Source organism: Falco punctatus (assembly GCF_963210335.1).
Source record: "Falco punctatus genome assembly, chromosome: 19".
Lineage (NCBI taxonomy): Eukaryota > Metazoa > Chordata > Aves > Falconiformes > Falconidae > Falco > Falco punctatus.
This window is the reverse complement of record NC_137599.1, coordinates 1-14923: the sequence shown is the minus strand read 5'-3', so window position 1 is coordinate 14923 and position 14923 is coordinate 1. Positions and strand designations below refer to the sequence as shown.

Genomic DNA, 14923 nt, shown 5'->3' with positions numbered 1-14923 from the left:
GGGAATATAGGGGCCGATAGGGGGCCTATGGGGCAGCACAAGCGTCTATAGAGGGCCTATAGGGGCTATGGAGGTCGATAGAGGGCCTATGAGGCAGCACAGGGACCCATAGGGGCTGTGCAGCACAGGGACCCATAGGGGGCTGTGGATAGCTGGAATGGAGGATAGGAGGTTATGCAGGACCTGGGGGGGGGTACAGGAACTTAGACGGTACCTGGGCGGCATGGGGAGGAGGACTAAGGCAGCCTGTGGGTATATATGGGGAGCTTTGGAGGGCTATAGGGCACTATAGGGGCTTGGGGAACCTATAGGGGCCCATGGAAGAGTTGTAGGGGGCTATTTGGGCCCTATAGGTGCCCAATGAGCACTACAGGGACCTATGAGGGAGGTTGTCTGGGCTGGAGAGGGTGTATAGGGGATTAAGGTGGGGCTATAGGAGCCGGTAGGGAAGGTATAGGGGCTGAATAGGTGCTGGGGGTGTGTGTGCATGGGGGCTGGCGGGGGGCTATAGGGACCCATGGGGCTCCCATAGGGGCACTGGGGGGGGGTCATGAGGAGTCATGGGTGCTATATGGGCCCAGAAGTGAAGGGCTTGGAGGCCAAAGGGGGCTATGGGGAGCTATAGGGACGGGGGTATAGGGGTTAGGGGAGGCCTTTAAGACCTGTGTGGTGTCAGGACCATGTGGTGTCACCCTGTGGTGACATCACGATACCTCCTGGGCTGCTGGGACATGTAGTCCACGTGTTCTAGCACACACACACCCCCCCCCCCCCCCCCCCCCTGAGAAAGGGACCCAGGCATCTAGGTGCTCCCTCTCCCTCACCACCAAAAAGGGGACCTAGGTGTCTGGGAAGCCCCCGGAAAGAAACGGGACCAAGGCATCCAGCTGAGACCCCATCACTTTATTAACAGCCTCACAGTGGGGGCACCTGCACCCCCCCCAGAAGGGGCCTCAGGCATCCGTGGGGGGGCCCAGGTGCCCTGACTCACTCGGGGGGGGGCAGGGCCAGGCGCGCAGGGTCATAGTAGTTGGAGTCGAGCAGCGGCAGCCCCCGCCGCTCCCGCTCCCGCACCTGCAGCTCGGCCTCACGCCGGGCCCACTGCTGCAGCCTGTGGAGGAACATGCTTTCAGGGACCTGGGGGGTCCTAGAGGCCACTACAGCGGCCCCCCCCTCCCCCAGGCCTCCCACACCCACCTATAGCCCCCCTGGAGCACCACAGTGCCCTATAGGGGGCTATAGCCCCCAAGGTCCCCCCATGGGCTCCTGCAGGCCTGCCACAGTGCCCTGCAGACGCTATAGATCTCTATATCTTTTCGCAGGCTGTTACACATTGGTAGACACCTCCCACGTGTCAGCTTTAAACCAATGTATCTTCTCACAGCTTCCAACAACACCCCACATGCATTCATAAGCCCCTACAGACCGCCACCCTCCCAGCCCTCTTTATCTCCCTATAGGCCCCTATATCCCTTCCTAAACTCCTATAGACCCCCAGAGGCCCCCTATAATCCCTCACAGGCCCCTACAGGCCCCTATGGGCCCCCTATAGGTCCCTATATCCCTTTCTAAGCCCGTATAGGTCCCACAGGACCCCTAGGGCTCACTATAGGCTCCCTATATCCCTTCTTAAGTCCCTAGAGACTCCCATAAACCCCTAGGGGCCCAATATAGCCTCCCATAGGCTCCTATAGACCCCCACAGACCCCCTAAGGTCTCCCTATACCTGCGCATAGACCCTTACAGACCTGCCCCCTAGCTCTCACAGCCCCCAATAGCCCCCATAGGGGCCTTCTATACCCTCCCATAGGCTCCTATAGACCCTCACAGACTTGTCCCCAGGCTCCCACAGACCCCACATAGCCCCCATAGGGGCCCTCTATACCCTCCCACAGGCCCCCCTATAGGCTTTCCCTGAGCCTTCTGCAGAGCCCCCCCAGGCCCCTACCCCTGTGCGTTAAGGAGGATCCCGGAGGCCAGGCTCCCCCCTCACCCATAGTCAGGCAGGTAATGGAGGAACACGCTGCCAAGGACGATGGCGAGAGAGATGCCAGTAAAGAAGACGGCTTGCATGTTGAGAACGTCCACATCAGGGTCCTCCGAGAAGCCGTGGTAATCGGGGTTCTGGTGGCACCCGGGCACTTGGGTCACCCGCTGCCAGACCCTGGGGTCCAGCCCCCTCCCCCATTCCATGAAACCCTTTTCCCTCCCTTCCTTTAACTCCTGTAAGCCACCCATAGCCACGCCCACACGGTTTGGCTCCGCCCCGAGGACGCACACCCTCACAGACCACGCCCCTCACGTAAGACCCGCCCCCAGCCTTCAAGCCCCGCCTACTCGGCCAAGCCGCATCCCTAGTATAACCCCCCGTTTCTTCCCCAAGCCCCGCCCTTTCCGCTTCTGACCACGCCCCCTCCTTAAAGCCCTGCCCCTTTAACCCTGGGCCACCACCCGTCCCTACAAGCCCCGCCCCCTTCACAGCCGCGCACTCTCCCGGCCCCATCCACCTTCTTTTGGGCTAATTCCATTGGCTCCTCATGGTGGGGTTCGGCCCCCAGCGGCGCCGGCGGCACCATCACGGCCCCGGACGGCCCCGCCGAGCGGCCGCGCACTCCGGCCCGCAGAGCCCGCAGCGCCCTCCCCAGCGCCGCCATCTTCTCCACTGAAGTACCTCCCACCCACTGCCGCCTCTTCCGGACGCCCGCCTGGCCAATCAGAGAGAGCTGCCGCGCCAGCCCTCTCTGGTGGTTGGTTGGAGCGCGGCGGCGTCCCGCCCCCGTGCCGCAACCGCCGGGTGGCTCCGCCTCCGTACAGCGCACATCCAATCAGAGACCGGTGCTGACACCCTCGAACCAACCGGAGCCGTTGTCCCGCCCTCTCCTGTCGTTTTGAGAGTGGCTCCACCTCCCCTGCTCCCAGCCAATCAGAAACTGCCGCCGTTTCGCTGGAGCCCCGCCCCAGTCCTTTCCACCTCCCCTCAGGGCTGGCCCCGCCGTCCCTGGCGCAGACCAATGACAAGGGTGACTGAGCGGATGGGCGGATATATCGACCAATGGTGAAGGGGCGGGGGCGGGCGCCGGTGCGCGGGGCGGGCCGGGCGCGTGGAGGTGCCGCCATTTTGCTGGTGGGGAGCGGCAGCGGCGGAGCGGCACGGAAAGGTCGGGGCCTACTGGGGCGGGGCCGGGCCGGGCCGGGCCGGGCCTGGCCTACCGGTACCGGGGCGGGGCGGGACCTACCGGGGCCCTTGGCGCAAGCGGGGGTTGGATGGCGAGGGGCAGGGTCTCATATGCTAATTAGCGGGCGGGGCACGACGAGGGTCTTCATTGCTTTGTTTTTGTCTGGGGCACGTCCCAGTATCTCCCAGTTCATCCCCTTTACCTCCCAGTGCGTCTCCCGTTACCCCCAGGGCCTCCCACTTCATTCCAGTGCCTCCCCAGTTACTCCCAGGGCCTTTCAGTACCTCCCAGTTCATTCCAGTGCCTCTGCAGTTAACCCCAGGTCCTCCCGCTTCATTCTAGTGCCTCTCCAGTTACCCCCAGTGCCTCCCAGTTCCTCCCACTTCATTCTAGTGCCACCCCGCTTACCCTCAGGGCCTTACAATATCATCTAGATTCTCCCAGTGTTCCCCAGTTCCCTCCTAGTTCCTCCCTGGTTCATCCCAGTCACTCCCAGTGCCCCTGAATGCCGAACCCGTCCAGTTTATCCCGGTTTGTTCCAGTGCCTCCCCAGGTCATCCCAGTCTTTCCCAGTGATGCTGACTGCGTTGCTCCCCAGTGCTTTCCAGTAGCTCCCAGTGCTGTCTGTCCAGTTGCCCCCCGATGACTCCTAGTAGCTCCCAGTACTGCCTGATTGCCCCCCAATGCCTCCTAGCAGCACCCAGTGCTGTCCAGTTGACCCCCAGTGCCTCCCAAGTTCTCCTTCAGTTCCTCGTTGTCCTTCCCAGTACCCCCCAGTTTCACCCTACCCCCTCTCAGTTCCTGACAGTTTTCCATTCACTGTCCGCTACAGGTACCAGCACCATGGAGTATGAACGCAGGTAGGAGGGCCAGGGGGACCCCAACACTGGGGACAGTGTGTGTGACATTTGGGGATCTTGCACAGTGGAAGGGGACCCCTTGGGGGGACGGTTTGGGCACCCTCAAGGGGGAGGGGGGACATTTTGGGACCCCTGAGGGGGGTGGGGATGTTGGGGCACCCCTGGGGGGTGAGGGACATTGGGAGACCCCAGGTGAGGGCTGGAACATTTGGGGTCCCCCTGACTCCCTCCCCTGTCTTGCAGGGGGGGCCGTGGGGACCGGACTGGACGCTATGGAGGGGCCCCCGCCCCCCCTGATGAAGGGTCCCGCACTCAGCGGGATCACGACTATCGCGACATGGATTATCGTGGCTATGGTGGCCCTCCCGAAGGGCCCCCTGCCCCTGGAACTCCCCCTCAGGTTGGTGCTGGATATGGGGGTCCTCCCCCAGACACCCGGGTCCCCCCTTCACCTGACCCCCACCATCTCTCCTCCCCCCCAGGCCTCCTACGAGGGCTCGGATCACCCCCGGAAGCGGGACCCTGCCCCAGCCCCCCCAGTGTTGCCGTTTGGTGCCGATAGCGACTACCGGGACCAGGACTACCGGCCGGAGGCGGCTGAGGAGGAGCCACGGGCCAGCACCATCGTCATGCTCCGCATGCTACCCCAGGCTGCCACGGAGAATGATGTAAGCCCCGCCTCCTTCCGAGGGGGACACGCCCCCTGCGTTGAGCCCCGCCTCCTTCTGGGGACACACGCCCCCTGTGCTGAGCCCCGCCTCCTTCTGGGGACACACGCCCCCTGCGCTGAGCCCTGCCTCCTTCCGAGGGGGACACGCCCCCTGCACTGAGCCCCGCCTCCTTTTGGGGACACACACCCCCTGCGCTGAGCCCCGCCTCCTTCTGGGGACACATGCCCCCTGCGCTGAGCCCCGCCTCCTTCTGAGCAGGACACGCCCCCTGCGCTGAGCCCCGCCTCTCTCCGAAGCTTTTAAATGCTGCCTCATGGCTGTGGTAGGGTCTGGTGGCTGGCTGTCAGGGTCCCTTTGATCTGCCGCACCCTTCCCTGGCCACGCCCCCTTCCACAAGCCACGCCCCTTTACCTTCAGGCCACACCCCATCGGGAAGGCACCCATCTCAGAGGCTGGGTCCTGGGGTGTCCCCGGGTGCCTGGATCCCCCTCAGGAGACATTATGGGGGCTCTTGCTTGGGATCGGGGGGGTTTAGGGGTATCCCAAACGCACTCTAGGTGCCTGCCCCACCCCCCCCCGGGTCCTGCTGATGTTGGGGGTCTTGTCGCGTGTCCCCCCCAGATCCGGGCGCAGCTGCAGGCGCAGGGGGTGCAGCCTCGTGAAGTGCGACTGATGCGCAACAAGTCATCAGGTGAGTGGGGGGGAGGGGGCGGGGGTGCAGGTCCCCTTTTATTGGGGGAGGGGTGGGCACCCAGGCAGCTGGGTCCTCTTTGAGGGTGGGGGTACCTAGATGCCCAGGTCTCTTTTTAGGGGTATCCACCTGCTTGGATGCCTTGGGAACAGGGTTGGGTCCCTGTCCTGCCATGCTGGGGGGCACCCAGGGGTGCTGAGCCCATCCCCAGGAAAACCCAAGGGTGCTGGTCCTGTTCACAGGGAGCACCCAGGGGTGCCAGTCACATCTCTAGGGGCACCCAGGGGTGCTTGTACCAGAACTGGGGGGCACGCAGGGCTCTGGTCCCATCTCTAGGAGCACCCAGGGGTGCTGTGCCAAATTTAGGGGGCACCTAGGCATGCTGGTCCTGTCCCCAGGAGCACCCAGGGGTGCTGTGCCTAACTTAGGGGGCACCCAGGGGTGCCAGTCCTATCCCTAGGGGCACCCAGGGGTGCTGTGCTGCACTTGGGGGGCACCCAGGGGTGCCCGTCCTCTCCCCAGGGGCACCCAGGGGTGCTGGTCTCATTTCTAGGAGCACCCAGGGGTGCTGGTCCCGTCCCCAGGGAGCACCCAGGGGTGCTGCGCCGGACTTGCGGGGCACCCAGGGGTGCCAATCCCCTCCTCAGGAGCACCCAGGGGTGCTGGTCCCGTCCCCAGGGGCACCCAGGGGTGCCGGTCCTAGCTGTAGGAGCACCCAGGGGTGCTGATCCTGTTTCTCGGGGGCACCCAGGGGTGCTGCGCCAGACCTGGGGGGCACCCAGGGGTGCCAGTCCCACACCCAAGGGGCACCCAGGGGTGCTGGAGCCCTTCCCAGGAGCACCCAGGGGTGCTGTGCCACACAGATGGGGTACCCAGGGGTGCCTGGCACAGACCCAAGGGGTACCCAGGGGTGCCAGAGCCATAGCTGGTGGCACCCAAGGGTGCCCACCCCTTGCCCAGGAGCACCCAGGGGTGCTGACCGAGAGCCAAGGGGCACCCAGGGGTGCCGGTCCAGTCCCCGGGGGCACCCAGGGGTGCCTGTCATCTGGCCAAGGGGCTCCCAGGGGTGCCAGACCCTTCCCCAGGAGCACCCAGGGGTGCTGGTCCCATCCCCAGGGGCACTCAGGGGTGCCAATCCCACATCTTGGGGGCACCCAGGGGTGCCTGTCTTCTGCCCAAGGGGCACCCGGGGGTGCTAGACCCGTGTAAGGCAGCACCTGTGGGTGTTCATCCTGTTTCCAGGAGGACCCAGGGGTGCTGTGCCCTGCCCAGGGGGCACCCAGGGGTGCCTGTACCCTATGTAGGGGACCCTCCACAAGTACCTGTAGGAGTTAGTAGTTTACTTAAGAAGCCCCAGAGGGGGTCCAGGAGCACCCATGGGTGCCCATCCCCACCCCAGAGGGCTCCAGGAGCACTCATGGGTGCATATACCCAAGCCAGGGGTTTCTAGGGGTGCCTGTACCCAACCCAGGGAGGTACCGGGAGCACCCATGGGTGCCCATCCCCACCCCAGAGGATTCTGGGGGTACCCATACCATACCCAGGGGGGCTGGGGGCACCCATGGGTGCTCTTCCTGACACCCCCCCGGCTCCTTCCAGGTCAGAGCCGTGGCTTCGCCTTTGTGGAGTTTAACCACGTCCAGGACGCAGCGCGGTGGATGGACGCCAACCAGGTCGCTGCCGGGACGCCCGGGTCCCTGCCGGGGGGGCGGAGGGGTGGGGGTGACCAGTCCGGACACCTGGGTCCCTTTCGGGAGGTGGGAGGAGCCTCCCGGACGCCGGGGTCCCCCCCCGGACGCTGGGGTTCCCCCCAATGCTGGGGTCCCACCCTGGACACTGCGGTCCCCTCTGCGGTGATTAACAGGGGTTTAATGGTTTGTACTGGTGGCACTGGATGCCTGAGTCCCCTTCTTCCTTGCGGTTGCGTGACCTTTGTGCGAGAGCCTTGTGCAAGAGCCTCATATGACCCCCGTGCAACCCTTGTGCAAGCCCTTGTGCGCTCCATGTGAGACTTGTGTGCTCTTATGCAAGTGCCACGCTCAACACTTGTGTGCCCTCGTGCGAGGCCCTGTTGTGACTCTCGTGTGAGCTCTTGTACAAGCTCTGCAAGACCCTCATGTGACCCTTGTGCAATGTTCGTGCAAGCCCTTGTGCATTCCTGTGTGAGACCCTTGTGCAAGCACCGTGCGTGACCCTCATGCACCCTCGTGTGAGAGCTTTGGGTGAATTTCATGTGAGACTCTTGTGCAAGATCCTTGTGTGACCTTTGTGTGAGCTTTTCTGCACCCTTGCGAGAAGTGAGAAACCATCGTGCCCCTTATGTGACACCCTTGTGCAAGCCTTTGTGCAAGCTCTCAGCCACTCTTACGTGAAACTTCTGTGCACTGTTGTGTGAGATTCTTACACGATCTTCATCAAGCCCTTACGCACAGTTGCACAAGTGCCATGGGAGACTTTGTGCACTCTTGTATGAGGCCCTTGTGCACCCTGGTACAAGCTCCTTGGGCGAGCAGCGGGAGAGCCTTGGGAGAGCCCTGTGCGACTCTTGTGCGCTCACGCAAGCTTTGGTGCAAGGGCTACACGAGACCGAGTGTGAACCCGGGTGCCTCCTCGTGAACCCTTGTGCGAGCCCTCACGCCCCTTGGTGCAAGCTCTCGTGCAAGCCCTTGTGCAAGCCCTGCTGTGATGGGCGTGCAAGCCCCCGTGCGAGCCCCCGTGCAAGCCCCCGTGCGAGCCCCCGTGCAAGCCCCCGTGCGAGCCTTGATATGAGCCCTTGTGTAAGCTCAGGTGCGAAGCCTCATGTTCTCTCGTGTGAGACCTGTGCGACAGGTGGGGCGAGCCCTGGTGCCCCCTCATGCGAGCCCCAGTGCAAGGGCCGTGTGACCCCTGGTGCAAGCCTTGTTGTGAGCCCTTGTGCAGGTTCTGGTGCGGAGCCCTGTGTCCTCTTGTGCGAGCTGTGGTGTGAGGGCAGCGCGGGGGTGGGGTGCAAGCCCTTGTGTGAGCTCTCGTGCCCCCCTTTCGCAAGCCCTTATGCCCTGTTGCGCAAGCCCTCGTGCGAGCCCTGGTGCCCCCACAGTCAAGCTCTGGTGCCCACCACTATGAGCCCTGGTGCAAGCTCTCGTGCAAGCCCCCGTGCAAGTCCTGGTGCCATATGATGTGCCCCTTTTTCGCAAGCCCTGGTGCGAGCCCTGGTGCCCTGTTGTGTATCTCTGGTGCAAGCTTTCATGCCTCCTGGTGCAAGCCATTGTGCGAGTCCTCATGCCCCACTTTAGCGAGCCCTGGTGCCCCCTGGTGCAAGTCCTGGTGCGAGCCCTCATGCAGACCCCTGTGCCCCTCGGTATGAAACGTAGTGTGAGCCCTGGTGCCCCCTGGTGCGAGCCCTCACACAAGGGCAGTGTCAGGGTGGGTGTGAACCCTGGTGCATGCCTGGTGCAAACCCTCGTGAACACTTCTGTATGAGCTCTGGCGCCGTCCTCATGAAGCCTCGTGCCAGCCCTGCTGCCCTCCCCGGCGTGAACTCTGTTCTAAGCCCTGGTGCAGCCCTCACGCCCCCCTCGTGTGAGCCCTCACGCGAGCGTGCGCCCCTCACCTTTTTTTCCCCTCTGCAGCAAGGGCTGAGCTTGCTGGGGCAGCGCGTCTCCCTCCACTACAGCGACCCCAAGCCCAAGATCAATGAGGACTGGCTCTGTGCCAAGGTGGGGGGCTCTGGGGGTGTGTCTAGGGACAAGAGGGGGTCCTTGAGGGTTTGGGGGGGCTTTGGAGGGTCCGGGGGAGGGGGGGAGTGTCTTGGGATTTTTAGAGGGTCTTGGGAGGGTTCTAGGGGAAGTCTAAGAGGGTTCCAGGGGGCTTATGGGGGTCTTGGTGGGAGTTGGGGGTTCTGTGGGGAGAGCTGGGGGGTCTAGGAGGCTCTTGGGGGGCTTATGGGGGTGTTGGGGTGAGTTTAGGGGGTCCAGGGGGTGTCTTGGGGGGGTCTGGGGGAGATTTGGGGGTCCTAGGGGGGTGTTGGGGGTTGTGGGTGGGCATGGGGGTGCGGTGGGGGATTTTGGGGTGCGATGAGGGTTATTTTGGTGTCTGGCAGTGTGGGGTGCAGAACTTCAAGCGGCGGGAAAAGTGCTTCAAGTGTGGTGTCCCCAAAGCTGGTGAGTCACCCCAAAACCCCCTGATGTCACCACAGTCCCTTGGGTGCTCCCCCAGGCATCCCAAAACTCCATTGGAGTCCCTTAAGCTGCCCCAAAACTACCTTTTTTTCACGCCAAAACTATTGGGGTGCCCCCCAAGCATCCAGGGGATTCCCAAAACTCACGGTTCTCTTCCCAGAAATACCGTGAGTGTCCTCAAAACTGCCCTTGGGGGGTCCCAAAGCCAGGAGGGAGTCCCCCGAAGTGCTGATGGGAGGGGGGAAGGAATTTGGGGGCGAATTAGGGGATTTGGGTGCTCAGTTAATGAATTTGGGGGGACAGGGGATGGAAATGTTGGGGTTGGTGGGTGATTTTAGGGTTCAACAGCCCTGCTTTGGGCGCTGATGACCAAATTTGGGCGTTGAGCTATGAAATTTTGGGGTTCCTCCACAACACTTGTAGTTCAACCACCCCATTTTGGGGTTCTGCCACTGAGCAGGGGGTACCGGGGGGTTGTGTGTGTTTTGGGGTGCAGAAGCCGAGCAGCGAGGTCCTGGGGGGCCACGGCCGGAGCTGGTGCCAGGTGGGGGGGGGCTGCTACCCCTCCCTCAACCCTATGGCCCTACCCTGGGGGGGACCCCTGGTGGAACCCAAGGTGGGACTGAGCCTGGAGCTGATAACGCCAATGACAGTGAGTAGGGGGGGGGTCTGAGGGGATTTGGGGGTGCCCTGAGGGGGCTGTGAAGGTCCTCGGAGGGGGCTAAGGGAGTTCTTGGGGTGTCTTGGGGGTTATGGGACAGTCTTGGGGATGTTTGGGGGGCATCTGGGGGACATGGGGTGTCTTCATGTAGTTATGGGGGTCCTGAGGGGCCTAAAGTGTGTGTGTGTGTGTCTTGGGGACTTGCAGGGGGGTCTGGAGCAGCTAAGGTGGGTCTTAGGGGGTTCGGGGGGGAGGTTCTGGTTGTCTGGGGGCTGCTAAGGGGCTTCATGGGGGAGGCCAGGGATGTTATAGTGGTCCAGGGGGGTTTATGGGGGTCTTGGGGGGGCTAATGGGGGGGTCCTGGAGGTTTTAGGGGGGTCTGGAGGGGCTGAGGTGGGCCTTCAGGTTTCCTGGGGGGTTGTGGAGGTGTTGCGGGGATTGGGAGGGGTCTGGGGGGGAGTTACACGGGTCCAGGGAGGTGCTATGGGGGTCCTGTGGGGATTAAAGGATTCTTGGGTTAAGGAGGTTCCTGGGGGGCTTTAGGGTGTCCTGGGAGGGTATTACAGGGGTCTTGGCAGGGGAGGTCTCCCACAGACACCTGAGTTCCCTCCCTCCCTGCCTGCCCCCACCCAGCCATCATCCTGCGGAACCTGCACCCCCAGAGCAGCCTGGAGTCCATCCTGGCCGCCCTCGCCCCCTTCGCCGCCCTCTCGGCCGCCAACGTCCGCGTCATCAAGGACAGACAGACCCAGCTCAACCGGGGCTTTGCCTTCGTCCAGCTCGCCACCATCGTGGTGTGTGCCCCAGCGGCCTGGCACCCTGCGATAGGGTGCCCTGGGGGGGTGGGACCCTGCTATAGGGTGCCCTGGGGGGGTGGGACCCTGCTATAGGGTGGCCCTGGAGGGGTGGGACCCTTCTATAGGGTGCTCTGGGGGGGTGGGACCCTTCTATAGGGTGCCCCGGGGGCCCAGGACCCTGCTATAGGGTGCCCTGGGGGGGTGGGACACTTCTGTAGTGTGCCCTGGGGGGGGGTGGGATGCTCCTATAGGGTGCCTTTAATGTGTAGGATCCTTCTATAGGGTGCCTTGGGTGCGTGGGATTATTTATGGGGTCCCCTGGGTACATGAGACATTTTTGGGGGTGCCCCACATAGCTTGGCTCCTTCCTAGGCACCTTGGTTCCTTTTTGATGGGGCAGCCAGGCGGCAGGGTCCCTGGTGTGGGGTTGCCTGATGCAGGGGTGTCCCGTGTCCCCCCCCCCCCGGACACCTGGACCCCCCCAGACGCCTGGGTCCCCCCACAGGAGGCCTCCCAGCTGCTGCAGATGCTGCAGGCCCTGCACCCCCCGCTCCACATTGACGGCAAGAGCATCAACGTGGAGTTTGCCAAAGGCTCCAAGCGGTGAGGTCTTGGCCCCGCCCCTGGCCCCGCCCCCTGCCCCACCCCACAAATCCTGCCCCTGAACCATAGGCTCCACTCCCCGCCCTTAGGTCCCACCCCCCCAGCAGGTCCCGCTATATGGAACCCACTTGGGGGAGGGGGGGGGGACGGACGACACAAGCCACGCCTTCTGCTGCTAAGCCCTACCCCTTAACCACAAGCCACACCCCTGAGCCCCAAGCTCCACCCCCAAGCTATAGGCTCCACCCTCTTCCCTGATGTCCTGCCCCCAGCAAGCCCCGTCTATGGAACATCTGGGGCCCCGTCCCTAGCCACAAGCCCCGCCCACAAGCCCCACCCACGAGCACTAAGCCCTGCCCCCAGATACCCCCAGCCTATCAAAGGACCCCCCAGGCTATCCCAGAGAGCCCTAAGCCCCAGCTGCAACCTGCAGCCACGCCCCTTGGTCCCCAGACACGCCCCCACTGCCCTTAAGCCCCGCCCAGGCAGCAGGCTCCGCTCCTCACCCCTCCCCTTCCCCTGCAGGGAGGGGCAGGGGGCAGGGCCAGGGGAGGGCCCACCCCGCGCCAGCGCCGCCTCCGTGGCCTCCACTGCCATTGCCGCTGCCCAATGGGCACTCTCCCAGGTGGGTGGGGCCACGGGGGGCGGGGTCAGCAGAGATGGGCAGGGCTGTGGTGGCCCTAAAGGTGGGCGGGGCTTTGTGAGTGGGGCGGGGCTTCATGAGTGGGTCTGCAAGGGGTTGAGTTTGGGCTGTGTACGCAGGGGTGGGGTGAGGGGCGGGGCTTTCTGAGAAGGGGCGTGTCCTAAAGTGGCCCTGCCCATTCCCACAGGCTGCCCCGGGGGGAGAGACCACGTGGGCGGGGGGGGAGGAGCCCTCCAGCGACTTCACCAGCTTCTACCAGTCCGAGGAGAGCTTCACCGGCCCTGCCCCCCCTGCTCTCTATGGCTCCGCCTACCTCAAGGGCTCTGCGGCCCCGCCCACCGGGCCCACCCTCGCTGGCCCCACCCCTGCCAAGGCTGATGGCCCCACCCCGGGTGAGTCCCCCTCCCCCCCCCCAGCAGGACCTAGGCATATGGGAGACCCTATAGAAGGGGTCACCTGGGCCTGACACCCCCGCCCCCCCCTCCTTACACCCCTCCCCCCCCTCCAACCCTCCCCCCCACTCCTGACACCCCCTCCCCCCCCCTCCAACCCTCCCCCCCTCCCCCAGGCACAGAGGAGCCGGCAGTGCTGGGGCTGGACCCCACAGCGGGGGCGGGGGGCACCTTCCCCCGGGCCACCCCCGGCGCCCCCGCTTACCCCTCCCCTGCTGCCGAGAACCCTGCTGCGACCCCCCCGGGAGCCCCCACTCAGGTGGGTACCCAAAAAAAGAGGGGGGACCCCAACATTTTTGGAAGGGGTGGGCTAAAAATTGGGAGGGGAGGAAAGGGCACCAAAAGTGGGAGGGTGGAAGGTGATGGGGGGTGGGGAGGGCAAAACTGGGGGGGGCAAGAGGGAGACCCCAAGGGTGGGGGCAAAACTGGGGGGTCCCCAAGAATGGGAGGGCAGAAGGTTGGTGAGGGACCCCCTCAAAATCTGGGGGTTAAAATGGGAGGGGTTCTAAACTTGGGAGGGAGGACCGTGAAAATAGGGGGTCTCCAAAAGGAGGGGGACCCTAAAAATGGGGGGGGGTGTAATTGGGTGGGGGGACCCCCAAAAAGGGGGTAAATGGGGGGTCTTGGGGCTGCTGGGGTTCAGAGGGGATTTGGGGAGTGGGGGAGTTAATTTTGGGGTGCTCTGCCCCCCTCGCCAGACCTACACGGGGCCCCACAAGGCTGAGACCCCCAACCCAGCCCCCACCGGGCCTCCCCCTGCCGCCCCCCCCAGCTCCGAGCCCTATGGCCAGTACCGTAAGTGGGGGGCATTGAGGGGGTCTCTGGGGGTCTTGGGAAGCGTTGGTGGGGTCCTGGGGGGTCCCAAGGGGGTTTTGGGGGGTCCTGGAGGGTTTGGGGGGTGTGGGGAGGATTGGATGAGCTGAAGGATTGGGGGGGGGGGGGGGGCTCGGGGGTGGGGGGTGTCCTGGGAGTTGGGGGATGCTATCAGGGAGGAGGGCTTGGAGGGGTCTGGGTGGGGCTCCGGGATTTTTGGTGGGAGTCCCAAGCTCTTTGGGTGTATCCCATAGTTTGGGGGGGTCCCAGTATTTTGGGGGGGGGTCTCCACCCCCCCCCCCCAATGTTTCCCCTTTCCGTCCCCAGCGGTGCCAGATGTTTCGACCTACCAGTACGACGAGACCTCAGGCTATTACTACGACCCCCTCACTGGGCTCTACTACGACCCCCACTCCCAGGTGGGGGGGGCCGGGGTGCCAGGGGGATTTTGGGGTGCAGTGGGGACTCCCAGGTTCTTCTGGGCAAGTGTTGGGTCAGAAAATGGCAAGTTTGGGCCCAAAAATGTCGTTTTAAGGCTGGGGTGGGGGTGTGGTGGAAACCCACGATTTTTTGGGTGCTTGTTGGGGGCGTTATTTGGGTTCATTAGGGTGTTTTGGGGTGCAGGGGGAGTTTGGGGGTGCAGGAGGTCCCCCCACAAGGGATGTGGCCCTTTCCGATCAGGAAAAATTTTGGCTCAAAACCCTGTGGTTTTGGGGCTGGAAATACCAATTTAAGGGTGGGTAGGGTTTTGGGGTGAAACCCAGGGATTCTAGGATTATTTTGAGGTTTGTTGAGGGCGGGGGATGTGTTGGGGTGCAGCCCCGCCCCCCCCTGCCAAATCCGTGCAACCCCAGATGGGTGCTGGGAGGCATTTTGGCTTAAAAAAGAGGGAATTTGGGGCATTCGGGGACTTGTTTTGGGGTGCGGGGGCATTTTGGGGTGCAGGGGGCCGTTTGGGGCTCCCTGGGGTGAATTTGGTGGTCTGGGGGGGGGAGTGATTTCTGGGTGACCCCCACCCTGACACCCCACCACCCCCCCCCGACCCCCCACCCAGTACTACTACGACGCGGGGGGCAGGGCAGTACCTGTACTGGGATGGGGAGCGCCGCACCTACGTGGCGGCCCCCACTGCTGAGCCCCCCCCCGGACCCCCCGGCACCCCCGGGCCCCCCAAGGAACCCAAGGACAAGAAGGAGAAACACAAGACGAAGACTGCTCAGCAGGTCAGCACCCATGGGTGCTACCACCCAACCACTACACCTGCGGCACCCTAAATGGGTCTGGGCTGGGGGAGGGTGTCTGCTGGCGCCCCATTCCCACGGGACCTGCCCCCCTCGCCCAGCCCTGGCACCCCAAAAGGACCCCAGCGCCCTGGGGTGGCTGTGGGTGGTGAGAGGAC

At 63.9% G+C, this 14923-nt stretch overlaps 2 protein-coding genes across 2 annotated transcripts; one reads left to right on the top strand and one right to left on the bottom strand.

Annotated features, from left to right (window-relative positions):
- Positions 1-882: 882 nt before the first annotated feature.
- On the bottom strand, positions 883-2687 carry NDUFB11 (NADH:ubiquinone oxidoreductase subunit B11). The gene is made up of 3 exons (XM_080369853.1): positions 2508-2687; positions 1994-2124; positions 883-1111 (listed from the first exon to the last, which is right to left on the bottom strand). Exons 1-3 carry the CDS (start codon positions 2652-2654, stop codon positions 988-990), a joined length of 402 nt encoding a protein of 133 aa, XP_080225979.1. The 5' UTR covers positions 2655-2687; the 3' UTR covers positions 883-987.
- An 85-nt stretch (positions 2688-2772) lies between these two features.
- LOC308055657 (RNA-binding protein 10-like) lies at positions 2773-14813 on the top strand. The gene is given in 18 exon segments (XM_080369852.1): positions 2773-3158; positions 4009-4036; positions 4280-4436; positions 4519-4704; positions 5329-5398; positions 6998-7071; positions 9007-9093; positions 9477-9537; positions 10052-10207; positions 10850-11010; positions 11519-11616; positions 12142-12241; positions 12447-12651; positions 12828-12970; positions 13410-13506; positions 13852-13943; positions 14579-14602; positions 14604-14813. Coding segments are annotated over 18 exon segments (2040 nt in total). The 5' UTR covers positions 2773-3052; the 3' UTR covers positions 14799-14813.
- The last annotated feature ends 110 nt before the right edge of the window (positions 14814-14923 follow it).